Here is a 13,554-nt window from a genome sequence, read left to right on the forward strand (position 1 = left end):
GGGTTGAGGCTGGGGAATTCTTTTTTTACTTTTCAAGAGGACGTGTGATTTGCTCCCTGGGCTCCCCTGCGATGTGCAGCCTGGTCCTCGCAGCCCTGCTCTGTGCTGCTGGGAGGGGAGGAGGAGTGAGACGGGGAGGGGAGGAGGTACAACTTTAGAAGTCTCCATAGTCTTTTCCTTTCAGGAAACACATCCTGTTAATGTTTGACTGCTGTGGCAGTGGCTCTGTTTGTTGCAGCCGACTACGCCCTGAGGCTCACCAAAAACAGCCACAAAAACAGCCATTTCCTCTTCGTGGAGAGGTGGGGGGGGCTTTTCCTCACAGCAGTGGCTGTTCTCCCGTCCCTGCACCCACAGCTCGGATCTTCAGAGAGGGACACGATACGGCAGAGCAAACTTCAAGATACACCGAACTTGCAGAGCTCCTCTGGGATGATAGCATTCACCTCCAGATCGGCTTGGCTTTGAGAGAATGACATTTGTCACAGTTTGCGGGATATACTGAAGTTCGCACCCACGAAAAAGGCTTTCAGAGCAGCACTGATTGACTCGGAGGACCCGGCACGCTTAGTACACTGCTGGTGAGCATCTCCACCTCTGCCCCTGCAACAGCCCTGGCTCTCCTGCCTTGAGACTGGAGTCTTTCTGGATTCACCTTGTGTCACAAGGAATGGACCTCCCTATCGTTCAGTTCATCACAGGACTGGCATTACTTATTAAAGTGCAAGAAGGTGGATAAGCCAAAGCTGGGAAGGACCTAAGAAAGCTTCTTTGTGTTCTTATTTTATGGAATTCTCCTACCTACCTCACAAAATTTGCATTTCCTTGATCAGAAACACCTCTGGAATTGACTTTGAGAATGAACGGTGATGTCCTCTAGCCCTTCGTAACATCCAAGCGAAGCTGCCTCTGATTCAAGTCCAATTTCAATGTGCTGCAGCTGATTGAAACCTCGTGTCTTCTGCAAATAGAGACTGGCAGCAAGGTGACAGTCAGATATGACTGTCCAGAAACTGGTAGCCACAGCTGTGTTGGTAGCCCTGGTCTCGCTTATTCTTAACAATGCGGCTGCCTTTACTCCCAACTGGGTATACCAGACCCTGGAGGATGGGCGTAAACGTAGCGTGGGGCTCTGGAAGATGTGCTGGCTGGCAGAGAAGAGCAGAGGAGGTGCAAGCACAAGTGCCAGGCATGGGCAAGGGGAGGAGCGCGAGTGTGAAGCCCTGGGCTGGGGTTCCGAGTCAGCTGGGTTCCAGGAGTCACGCAGCACTGTCAAATGTAAGTTCAATCTCTTGTCTTCTCTGTTTACACTAGGTTACAATTGATATGGTATACCTGGTCCCCAGGAGATTTATAGCCTAATCCTGAAATCACTATGAACCATCTGATTCTAAACATCTCTTAACATTCATCCCCAAACAAATTCATTTGGAAAAATAAGAATAATTATGTCCAACAGTGATGGACTGAACTCCTTCTCCTCCCACCCTAAAAGTAATCTATATAGTGCTGGTTTATACAATGTACAGAACGATACACTTTGAAAAAATAATCTGTGCAATGTTAGCCTAAAGCTTTGAGACATTGGCCGCTCGCTCTTCCCTCTTGGGGTCCTGCTATAAGCATATTCCTTCCTTCTCAATACATTAAACACCAACTGTAGTTGCTCTGAATACCATAAAATTTTTGGAAAAAAAGAAACAAAGTATTTAGATGCCATGCTAAGTTATTTCTCCCTTCTGTCTACTTTTGTTGGAAGTGCCAGGAGCAGAAAAGACAGAAACAGTTTTGGTAAAAACATGTAAAACTGAGACAGGCCTTAATGTATGCAACTATTCTTCTTGGTGAAAAAACACAATTAGTATATTACTTGGGGAGCATGGAAATCATTAAGCAAGGTGGTTTTCTGATTTTGCAAATTCACAGACTCAGGGGATCTGAAGAATGCATATAGCTTAAACTGAGCTAGTTAAAAAATTTTGTATAATGAAACTCTGTAAGCCAATGTTGAGAATTATAAAGCAGAATAATCAAAAAGTGCACCTTATCATATTCACGTTAATGATGTGACCTTGCTCTCATTAAGAAACTAGTGCAGAACTGTGCTTGGAGTACCTGTGGTCATCTCTGACACGACAGCTGTGACCACAGCTAGCTGTGGTTCCAAGAGGTTTGCTCCACGGAAAGCCTCTGCTTCCAGCAGCTGGCTTGGGGGCAGGCAGCCGGGCAAGCTGCTGGGGGGCGAGGGCTGGGAGCAGCAGAGCCTCGGGGGCCGGTCAGTCAGTCAGATCAACTGCATCCTTCAAGGAACTGAATTTAACAGAAGAAACGTCTGTAAGTTCATGCCTTGACAGACAGTAGGATTTCCCAGAGATTTTGACAGTGCTCATACACAGCTCTGATGCTTCTGAAGGACAGTAGCATTACTAATACTAAGTAATTTCAGATAGATTTTTATTCATGGTTTGAAATGCGGAGAAAGAACAAAATGCTCTGCTCCTCCTCAAAGTCTCTTATATCCCTCTGGAGACAAAACCAAACAAATATAAGAGGAATTTCTTTTAAGAAAATGCTTTAATGTGGACCCATTCCCTATCACGTTTTCCAACAAAATTGCGAGGCAATATTTTTTGCACATTTGCTGATATTAAAGCTGCATAAGTCACAAACAAAAAACTTCTAAACCATTATAAAGCCCTAAACCTAACTTCACATTAGTTTTTAACTGAAAGAACTTTTGTAATTACAAACCATTATAAAACAGATTAGACCATTGAAAAAGGTCCTTGATGTGTACCTGCAACTTCATCAGAGGGATCACTGCCCCAATAAATATTTATAAGCCATGTTCTAACTTGAGAAACATGCATACCGTTCCTGAATTTTAAAAGTAGGTGTTCTATATTTAACAGCTAGAATGAGCTCTGGCATATTGAATTTGGCTCCTGCAGCACTCTAAACACACAAACTTTTATTTCTTGCTGTGCACAGGTCAGAAGATGGGAGGTGCTATAAAGACTGGCACAGATGTATCTGTTTCATGGCAAAATTGTATGGGCAGCAATTTCTTATGTCAAATAGAAGATAAATGTGATAGGAAAACATTAAATTTCAAGTTAATAATTATAGTATGATCAAATCCCCAGAAGCATTCTCTGACAAAGCACTCTTAAAAATCCTAATTTAAAGGAGGACTTTAAAGCCCAGTGACTCAATTGGTATAGGAATAAAGCATCCATTCATTATTTAATCTGCAAGCAAATAATAAGCAAAAGGCCAATTCTGAATCTTTATAAAGCATTTAAAAGAAAATCTCATCTCCACAGCTGTGCCATGACAAACTAAGTAGGAAACAAATCTGTTGCACATTTTTAAGACAAATGTTCCCACGGATTGTACACATAGTCAATATGAGCCTGATTCTCCATCCATGTTTTTGTCACATTTGTCTATTTGTCTAATAACAAATCACGTTATTTTAGTAATATGTATGGCAGTCCTCATCTGCCAGCTGCGGATAAATCACAAATATGTGTGTATGTATGTGCATACATATAAAGATAACTTTCTGAACACAGGAATTCCTTCCTCAGTAAGAGTTACCCATGTAGTATTTTGGATACCATTTGTAGAACAATAAACACAAAATATGTTCTTGCAATAGCAGTGCAAAAAAGGCCACAATCTTGCAGATATTAAAAAAATATAGATATAAACACATACATATTGGGGAGAGAGCGAGTTATTTGTCTCACAGTTCAACAGAAAAACTGTAAATCCTTTGAGAATTTGCTTTTCCATATACTGATGACTTCTGTACAAGTACTATATAAGTAACAGCCAACTAAATGCACTACTATAAGCAGGCTCGCTCACTGGCAGAGGGGAGCACATTCTTAAAACTTATTTTTCACTGACTTTCACTGCCTGCTTTTTCTTCCACTGAAATCATTGGCAAAGCTCCTCTTCAGGGGACATGATAAAGCTGAGGTGTTTTTTCCCCTCATTGCATACACAGCTCAAACAAAACAATTTGCAAGACAAGCAAAATGATTTGCAAGAAAAATTATGGAAGTAGCTCATTGTGTCAGGATTTGCATGAGCTTAAACTACATGAAATTGAAACAAATAATAATTGAAGCTTTGCATATTTCGGGTGAAAGTCACAGTAAATGATCTGTCTAAAGACCGCACAGGGAACGAACAGGAAGAGTCGATATGATAGAGCATGTCTGCCAAAAGCCTCTCTGAAAATGCAAAGTCAAATTCCATACCAAATACCTCTCTGATCCAATTCCCCGCTACCAGGACACCTGTGTGAATTATTTCACTGCAACACAAACCGCTGGAGCAAGGGGAAAACTAAGGTATTTTGCATTCAAATCCTGCAACGTAAACACTGCATCAAGGGTATTAAAGTGTCAGTAAAGGACCACTGGTATAAATACCAAGTGACATAAATGACAAGGAGAGATTGCAGATACTGTAGCAGAGAGATTGTAAGAGACAAAAAAAAAGATTAGAAATGGGGGAAAAAAGAAATCCAGGGACAGGAGTAAACGGTATTAAAAAATACTATATGGAAACAAAGCATCTCAATGCAAACTATTTCAGTAAGGCACAACACAAGAAACATGGATTACTTTGGCCCTAGGATAAAACCCCTCAGCTCTGTTCTTCAAGCTCCTGTCCTCACTGCTCCTGGAAGGGGGAGATCTCAGGCCCTTCTATTTGTCTTTATCAGCTTCTTCATTTCTCTTCTCACTGTGCAGTCCTGCACCTTTCTTTCAGCCATCTGTGACGCTGAAAAGCTTCTGTGAGACAGTTCAAATGACCAGCAGCACAGCAAGAAAACAGCCAGGGTTGGAGTAGAAGGTTTGGGGCGGGGATGCGTTTTTTGTGTGGTTATTTTTCTGTTAGATTAAGCAGTGGTAGCAGGAGACCAACAGGTACTGCTTCTAGCACAAGCTGAGTGACGCAAGTGTTAGGACGGGTAAGAATAGCTCCTTTCAGTGGCAGCTAACTATCAGATCTGAAATCTTTGCTTATGCTGAGAATCAGAGCCCAGTTACAAGGACAACTGTCAAAGCTTTTCTAACATGGACAAACCACTAGACGACACAAACTTAAAGGCTTCACCAAGAACTCACGGTACATCCCCTCTTCAAAACACTTTAAGGAAACCTAGCCAGGCAGCCTAACTCTCATCTCAATGAGAGCAAAGGAATTTGCCAAAGGTTATGCAGTTCCAGAGCTGTAGCAAAATTTACAAATTTATGTATTATGTATTAAAAATGTACAAAGATTATTCTTTTGTCTGCATCTCTTAACCCTTCAAAAAAAGACCACATGTAGCAGAAGCATACACTTAGTAAGATCTTGGGTAAGACAGCATGTCTTGAGTACTCAATACTCAGCTTTGTGCCCACTTAATGCATGAGCAGACACAGCATATCGAGCGATGCAGTGTCACACAGGGTCACACAAGCTACCTTGAGTAGCAAGACCACGTAGTTACACCACGAGTGATGCCCTCTCAGAGCAAACCAGACATACACAAAGCCCTTGTTACCTACATCCCGGCCCAATACCTGGCCAGTAATACTGCATTGCACTGTGTGAACACACCAGATTACTTGGAATCAGCTTAGCTATTTTTAACCGCACTGTGCAGTACAAATATGCCCTTACGTCCTGCTGTGCTACAAGGCTATCTCTGGGTGGACAGATGGAGCTGATTTATTCATTAGCCGAGGTCACAGTCTGTCCCTTGTTGTCTAAAGAACATTATGAACAATGTGGATATGCAGGAATAGGGAGGGGCTTAAAAGATATAAAAACCTTGCTCAGTTCTTTAGGGTTCCAGAAGACACAACAAAAATCCCAACAGTGGGAAGCATGTATCATCTACAGATGCCCAGAGCAAGATACCCATTGTTAATTGTCCTCACAAGTTCTTACAAGGAGGTGTAACCAGTGCCAGGGAGAGGCACGGTATCATGAACAGCTACATGGCTGCCAGAGAGACCAAATACAAACACCTTAAATGTATGATTTATGCAAACACATGTACACTATGAAATGCGGTGGCTAAGGCACGATGCTTCTCAGTGTGGGAGTAAGGACAATACTTGCTTGCAGAGGCAATAGTTCACTTGAGTGCCCATAACCACTGTATTCTCACAAATCTCCCATGTCCACAAAACTCTCTGAAATTTGGCTGGATGGAAGCCAGACTGAGTCAAGCAGCTGAGCATGCTGTAGACACATGTTGCTTTTTCAATATATGCAGATTAAAAAAGGAGGCCAGCTGCATTTGGAGATGACAGGAACTACCATCAGATTAAAAAAAAAAAAGCCCAAAACCTATTATGTACATGATTGCCTGGTAAATTGCTCAGGTTGTGACACAGAGATGGAGGCAGGGCAGACAGCTGGCAGCTCCCCAGGGCTTGTGACTTCCCCTCTTAACATCTGCAATATGATCAATATATAAATAAGTGAAATTACCAATTTAACAGTAGAGGCCAGTGGAGGGGAACTGTAAGAGGTTTGACTCTCCAAATTAGAGTGAAGGCTCATTTTGATGTGGATTTTACTATGCTGTGTAGTTACTTTGGAAAAATTCAAAACTTTTCGGGATTCAGGACAGGAAAATGAACCTAATATATGTTTCAATAGAGTACCTTCCCATGCATTGCACAAAACTATTATCCTGAAAAATAATGTTTGATTACTCTCACTATTGAGACTCTAAATTCAAATACAGCATTAAGAGTGAAAATGGCTATGGAGTTTTTGAAAATTTCAGATTAAATGCACGAACACAGAACATCCTACTGATGGTTATCAACAGGCAAACCATAACATGTAGACAACTAACATCCCAACAGGAACTATCTACAGTCTGTTCAAATAGGTGACTATATAAAAGGGTTCTCGATGTTGAGTTTGAAAGATCCCCGTCATTTAACGGTAAGTACTTGCTTATGTTGAAAATAGTTGATGTAGCTATGTCTTCACTCCAAAAGTAACTACTTGAAGCTGTTAAAAAAACAAACCACCAGTCTTCTCTCCCCAAATAACATCTGTAAGCCTTTTAAACTAAATATTCAAATATGAAGTTTCACACTCAAATGAGCTCAATCATAAAGTTCCAAAATACCTAAAGGGATGGAAGATTTCACCAGTTTGTCACATCAGCACATTCTTTTAGTTGTGCTGAAATAGACTGGTTTCTCCTCCCTCCGCCTCTTTTTTTTTTAATTACTGTTTTTAAATGAAAAAGCATAAATTGCATACTCCAGAAAGCCACCCAGGAGATGAAACTAAGCAAATTATGTGACTGCTCTCATTTTTAAGATATCCATCCAGCAACAGAATGTATTGAGCTTGTAGCTGAAAGCTGCATGGCTGCTCACAGAGACTGAAAAAGAAAAGAGAGGGAGAGACTTTCCTTGTCAGGATGAAGTCTTGTCGTTACAGTAAGACATGCAGACAACATCATAATGTGGAAAGGGTACAAACCAATAAAGAAAAAAAACTAGATTCAGATCTGTTTCACTTCGAAGAAGTTAGTGTACATCCAGACCATGAAAATATCATTTTCAAAGAGGCAGTGCTTTAATTAACTCTTCCCACAGTCATGCAAAGGTGCCCTTACAAGCTGCTAGCATTTGTTTCAGCTTGTTTAACAAATACCTTTGAAGTGTTTCAATGTATTTTCTAATTCATACTCCAAAAAACAGCTCAAGAGGTTAACGAAAGAAATACCACAAATTTAAATCAGCAGAAAAAATTAAAAGTCCAGACTTCATAAATAGAACACAAGTTTGGGAGATGTGATTCTATTTATTGTCTTTATTATCTCTTAACTACTTTAACAGTAAAGTGCTGAATCTCCTATGTTTTAAAATGAAGCATAATTGTACTATGCATTTTCATAGTGATCTTGATATTCAAGGCACAGCTCCAGCTGACTTCCATGTCAGCTGTAGAGACTGTTTCTGCAGATCTGCTCCTTGCTGACAATGCTGACATCTGAAACAAGGGGAACACACAACTGGTTGCCAAAAGTTTGGCTAAAGTGGATTTTTTTTTTGTAGAATTATAAAGAAGGCTTTTTAAAAATTATTTATTAATATGGAATTCAGTTCTCCAGGCTGGAACTCAACTTTGTTAATAGCAAAACCATTAGTAAGAGTTAGCAAGACAGAAGTCAAACAGAGAGCCAGTCTGAATAGCACCACTTCAGCTTTTTCACAAAGCGCTACGAAAAAACAGTCTAAGCCCATTTAGGTGACAGTGTACTTTTCTGGCTTTTCCCATTGTCTGGATGCTTGGCTTTGCATTTCTAAAGTCCTTATAATGTGGATTTTAAAAATTATTCCAAAAGGCTGAAAAAGTAGAACTCTGCTCTACAAACCCACACACTAAGCCCAACCTCAACCACGGGCAGGCTTCAAACTTTTAAGTTAATGCAGAAGCATAACTATTATTTTCCAAATGGCTTAGTAACTGAGGCAGGAATGAGAAGTGGAGTTCAGCAGAGCCCTGCAGTGAGGTGCTTGGACAGAATGAACTCTTTGCTCTCTGCTCTTCAGTGTCTGGTACCACAGTGGCTGGATGAACACATGCCAAGAGTGTAGCCAATACTGTGGCATATTCACTGCTCTGTGACAACAGAGCCATGATGTGACGAACATGCCTAGCACTGCTGGGCTTTCAAAGGATTTGGTTGTCAGCTACGGTTCTCTTAAGGCAGTGTCACAAAGACTTACCAAATTACTTACTGGAGTGAATATTAATGGACCAGCAGGAGATGCATCCCTTATCTCAGGGGAACACCTCAGCAAAATGTCAGGTTCCAGAGGAAAACCATGTACTCAGAGGCTCTTGATTGTATCAGAGAAAAATCTAATTACTGACCTACTTAGATTAAATTTTTACAGCAGAATATGATCTCAGCCTGCAGACACCCAGCCTAAGAAAATGCAGTCTAGCAAAGTTACAAGCAACTGAAAACAGGTTCTTACAAAAATAAGTAAAGCAACTTAAGCGTAAGAAGCATTACTAGTTCCATCCATAATTATTTAGAAATTTCCATTTCAGAAATGCAACCATTTATCCTCCTTTCCAGAATAAAGTCACATATGAACATTTAGCATTTATGAAGACTATCAAGTACATCTCAGAACTCATACTCAGTAATTCACTGAATAAGTAATCAATAAATAAACCCAAAAACTATAGCAAGGAAAGAGCACTGATATAATACTTTTTTAAAAATTTCTTTCATCACAAACATAGCAACCATTAAACTCCTCCTATGAAGTCTGCTGTTTTACATTGACAGAGAAAAAGGGTTAACAACCGAGTAACGTTTAAAAAGCAAGTCAACGATGAAAAGGTATTACACTCAGAACTCCAGTTGGCTGGAATAAATTTTAAAATCAATAACCTAAAAGGGTAACTTTTGGTTAAAAGAAAACTGAAGTTAAACACAGCTAAAGCAGTTGTTTAACACCAAAACAATCCATAGAAACAAGCAAAATTTTTCAGGAGATTTCAAGTATGGATAGACTGACAGATGTAAGCAACTTAGCAGCAGCCTAAGGTGGCACTATCCTTCAGCTAAGCATAATGAATACCTGTCCACCTAATTACAAAGTTTAAATAGCATTTTTTAGATGTAACATGTTTTGTGTCCCACAGCAGGGATGTGATAACAGCATGCTCAGAGTCAGCTCCTGCAGCTTAGATGATCGGCAGGGAATGGTGAAGCCGCAGTGAGATGCTGGGAGTCAGTACTGTTCCTATACAGTGAGTAAACATGTGGTCACTAGACTCTCCCCAGGGCTGATGATTTAATGAGTTACAGAAGCTGGACTGAAGTTTGCATTAAAATTTTTGTTCACCGAAAGTGGTGTTTCTCAGGGGATGTTTTAAACAAATACTAAAATATCTTGGGCCATTTAGTTTCCTTCATACACACTCTGTGCTTTAATCACTAAAAAGCTTAAATTCCCACTTATGATTGTTTTTTCCCTATGTGCAGACAGAAAAGTAGAAGAAACTCTCACGTTTTAAGTAATTAGCATAATCTGATTTTTCAGTGAGATCATCCTTCCACATTATCCCAAAACACTGCAAATTACTCCCCAATATGGATAACCTACTTCTGCAAAGTGCAAATAGTCCTGGGCTACCACAGAACATAACAAACCAAAATTGCTGCTTGCAAATAACAAAATCAAATCAACATTTCTAACCCAGATGGATGCATCTGGTCTAGGAAGTGAGCGAAACAACAAGGAATTTGAATTGGTCTCATCCCTGGAGTTTGGGTTTTGACCCTTGACTGATCACTGTGTTTTAAACAAAGCAGAATTCATTAGCCAGTACCCCCAGCTGTACAGCAGACCCAGCTGGATACCCTGCCCATGACTTAACTACTTCTCACAGTAAACTGGGATCAAGATGGGCTTCCAGAAAGAAAAAGCCAGAGACTGGCATTTTATATTGAACAACAGCCGCTTAGAGCAGAGTTTTGAAGCCATTCAGTGTCTACCCCTTTCCAGTTCTCAACAGCAAAGTTGCATCTTAAGGGAGATGAAGGAAAGGTATGTATAAAGCAGAGATGTATTCTGGATTGCCCTCCCTCCTTCACCTATGTCAGACATGCACAAAGGAATAAACACCTTCTGCAGTGCCCAGTTCTGTTCTGCTGGAAGTATCCACCTCTTAGCTATAAGGAAACTCCTTTCACAGTTAAACTTCAGGAGACACGTGACATTAACAATAATGAGTTCAAAACAAAAAAAGTGGGACATTCAAAATACATGTCATGACAGTCTTCAACAATAGATTCTAGAAGCAAAACGTTAACACAAATGCCACCAGTAATTATGCAAACGTTATAACCATTATGAACTTGTGTTACAAATTGTGGCTAAACAAATAATTCTGCAAAAGTTGATGAAGTCTGCAATGGCCACAGAAAGGTAGAACAGGGTCATGGCTACTGTAAATTAAGCAGAAACGTTTGAAATGGTTGAACAGATGATCCTAAATTCATACTAATTATAAAATCTATAGAAAACACATCAGAATGGACTGAAGCTGGCTACTGAGGAGTTTCTGGTTTACAAATAATTTAAAATAGCAACAGACAGAGTAAAAGAGCACAGAAGTAAACACTAAATTTCACAGCTCTTACAAAAACTATAGGGCAGATAATTTTATAAGAGATGAGAAATATTTATTCCTGGATTGAGCAGGAAGACAGCTTTGTGGCTTGGCCTTCCTCAACATGATTTACATCTTCAACATCTTTGGGTACAGGCTCTGAAGAAATGCTTTGAAATTGCACACTCTTGATCAGTGTTGTCCATTGGTTGCCCTCAATAAAAGGAGGCCAGAGCTGCTTTCCACAACTACCACCTTTTGGGGTAGTAGGTTTCACGTCACAGGAGCTCAGCTTAGGGTTGTGTGTGTACAATAGAATTGCCATGTGCTGAGCTGACAACACTCAAAGTTACAACGGCTATGAGTAAGCAAGCACAGTCTTCTGCAGAGTGGCACTTTCAGGCTGAATACAATTAACAAGCTCTACTGCAAGAAGAATAGAGTTACTACTGCAAGTTAGAATGGAGTTTGAATGAAGACTAAATTATTACAAATTCTTTTGGAATTCAATTGAGTCACAGTCATAAACTTACCATTCTTAGTATGCTAGATATAATACCATCTGTGGCAAAGCCAAAAGAATTTATAACACAGTTAAGTGTTTAAAAGAAGTCTGAATAACAGTGAAGGCAAAAATTCGGTCTTTCTTCCTATGTCAAGGGGTAGAATGTATTTCTGGGATAAGCTTCAGACATTTAGAGAGTATATAACAACAGAGGCTTTTTTTTAAAAAAAAAAGTTCATGCATACTATATACAAACAAGGCAACAGAATTTATTATAGCTGTTTTTTAATTTAACATTACAGATAGCTCTGTTGACAAATTACAGTAATAATAATAGCTGCAAGTCTGCTCTTTACTTAGTACGCTTCTCCTTTGAAAGTCATTAATATCTCTTCAGCAAGCACTGGTCCTCAAAGTATTATGAAGTCCATTTACATTGAAAACCAGAAGAACAGTCCAAATGCTCAAAGTTTTACTGATATTTACAAAACTCAGACATCTGAATGTGATTCTGTTATTAGCCAACATGTTTCATGACCTGTAAGCATTCAACACAGCAAGAGATCTAAATGCTCCCGGTGCTAGAAAGGACAACTTTGAAAGATAAACACGATCAAATGAAACAAACTCTTTTTTTGAGTGGAATAATTTTCCTCTTCCGTCACAGATTAACTCACTAGGAAAAGCCAAAATACTAAGTATGAATAAAATGTTAAGAAGATAGCAATGTGAAAAAGTTTAATGGACTACAGTTCTTAACTAACTTTTTCATATATGATAGAATATTATATTAAATTTTAATTAAATCATGAGTTGTTATTTAGAGTGCTGAAAGCTAAAGATGACATATGAGGGGGAAATAAAGGGTAAACTCATTTTTATAACTCAGAAAAGTAGAACAAACTCAATGATTACCCCAGTGAAGTTTACTCTTGCTTGTTTGTATCAAGTTTTGTTTTCTGCACTTCCTAGCAGTCTCCTTGGAAGATCAGGAATCAAATTATGGTAGGCAGTGCACCTGCTAAACTTATAACCAGTTAAGAATACTCATGTCCAGAGCCTTTCTTTTTCTCATATAAGCCAACTGAAACACTAAGCTGCTTCTGTTTCGGAGTAGCAATGACATACTAGCACAAGAAGTTGAACTGGCACAATGATATTTACAAATCGCACCTTTTGCTAGAGAGGAAGGAAAAGGATGAAAACAGGACATCCATCAGGTTAACAGGAAAAGTAGGAAAAAAGCCTGACTAAAAGCACCCAACTTTGCAATGAATATATTCCATTCATCTCCCAGTAGCCAGCCGAGACACATTTTAATCAGGTCTCTAGTCAAGACTACAGAGATCTGCCTGTAATAATTTCTGTGTTTGTTTTCTATATTTCATACCAAATGATAGAATATCTTGAGTTGGAGGGGACCCATAACGACCAAAGTCCAACTGCCTGCTCCTTGCAGACTACCTAAAAATCAACTATACCACTAAGAAGCATCCTTTAGGTGCTCCTTGAATTCTGGCAGGCTTGGGGCCACAACCGCTTCCCTGGGAAGACTGTTCTAGGGACCAAGCACCCTCTCAGCGAAGAACCTTTCCTCAGTGTCCAATCTGTGTTTCCCTGGAGGCAGCTTCATCCCATTTCCTCGTGTTCTATCACTGGTCACCAGTGAGAGGAGACCAGCATCTCCCCTGCCGTTGCCCCCCTTGAGGGAGGTGCAGGCTGCCATGAGGGCACCCCTCAGCCTCCTCTTCTCCAAGCTGAACAAGCCAAGTGACCTCAGCCGCTGCTTGTCAAGCCTGGCTTTTGAGGCTTTTCACCATCCTGGCCATGCTCCCCTGGACACACTCTTGGAGGCTGATGCC

At 40.1% G+C, this 13,554-nt stretch overlaps 2 protein-coding genes across 12 annotated transcripts in view; one reads left to right on the forward strand and one right to left on the reverse strand.

The window, feature by feature from the left end:
- Positions 1-13,554, reverse strand: part of IFT140 (intraflagellar transport 140) — an 85,985-nt gene that overhangs the window by 18,536 nt on the left and 53,895 nt on the right. The gene's annotated exons all lie outside the window — the stretch shown is intronic.
- The window catches only part of TMEM204 (transmembrane protein 204), a 29,655-nt gene continuing 16,291 nt past the window's right edge, over positions 191-13,554 (forward strand). Inside the window, exon 1 of the mRNA XM_056336051.1 lies at positions 191-1,278. Coding sequence (XP_056192026.1) covers positions 999-1,278 — 280 coding nt within the window. The 5' untranslated portion in view covers positions 191-998. The remainder of the gene's footprint in view (positions 1,279-13,554) is intronic.

Source organism: Falco biarmicus, chromosome 4 (genome assembly GCF_023638135.1).
Source record: "Falco biarmicus isolate bFalBia1 chromosome 4, bFalBia1.pri, whole genome shotgun sequence".
NCBI classification, from domain to species: domain Eukaryota; kingdom Metazoa; phylum Chordata; class Aves; order Falconiformes; family Falconidae; genus Falco; species Falco biarmicus.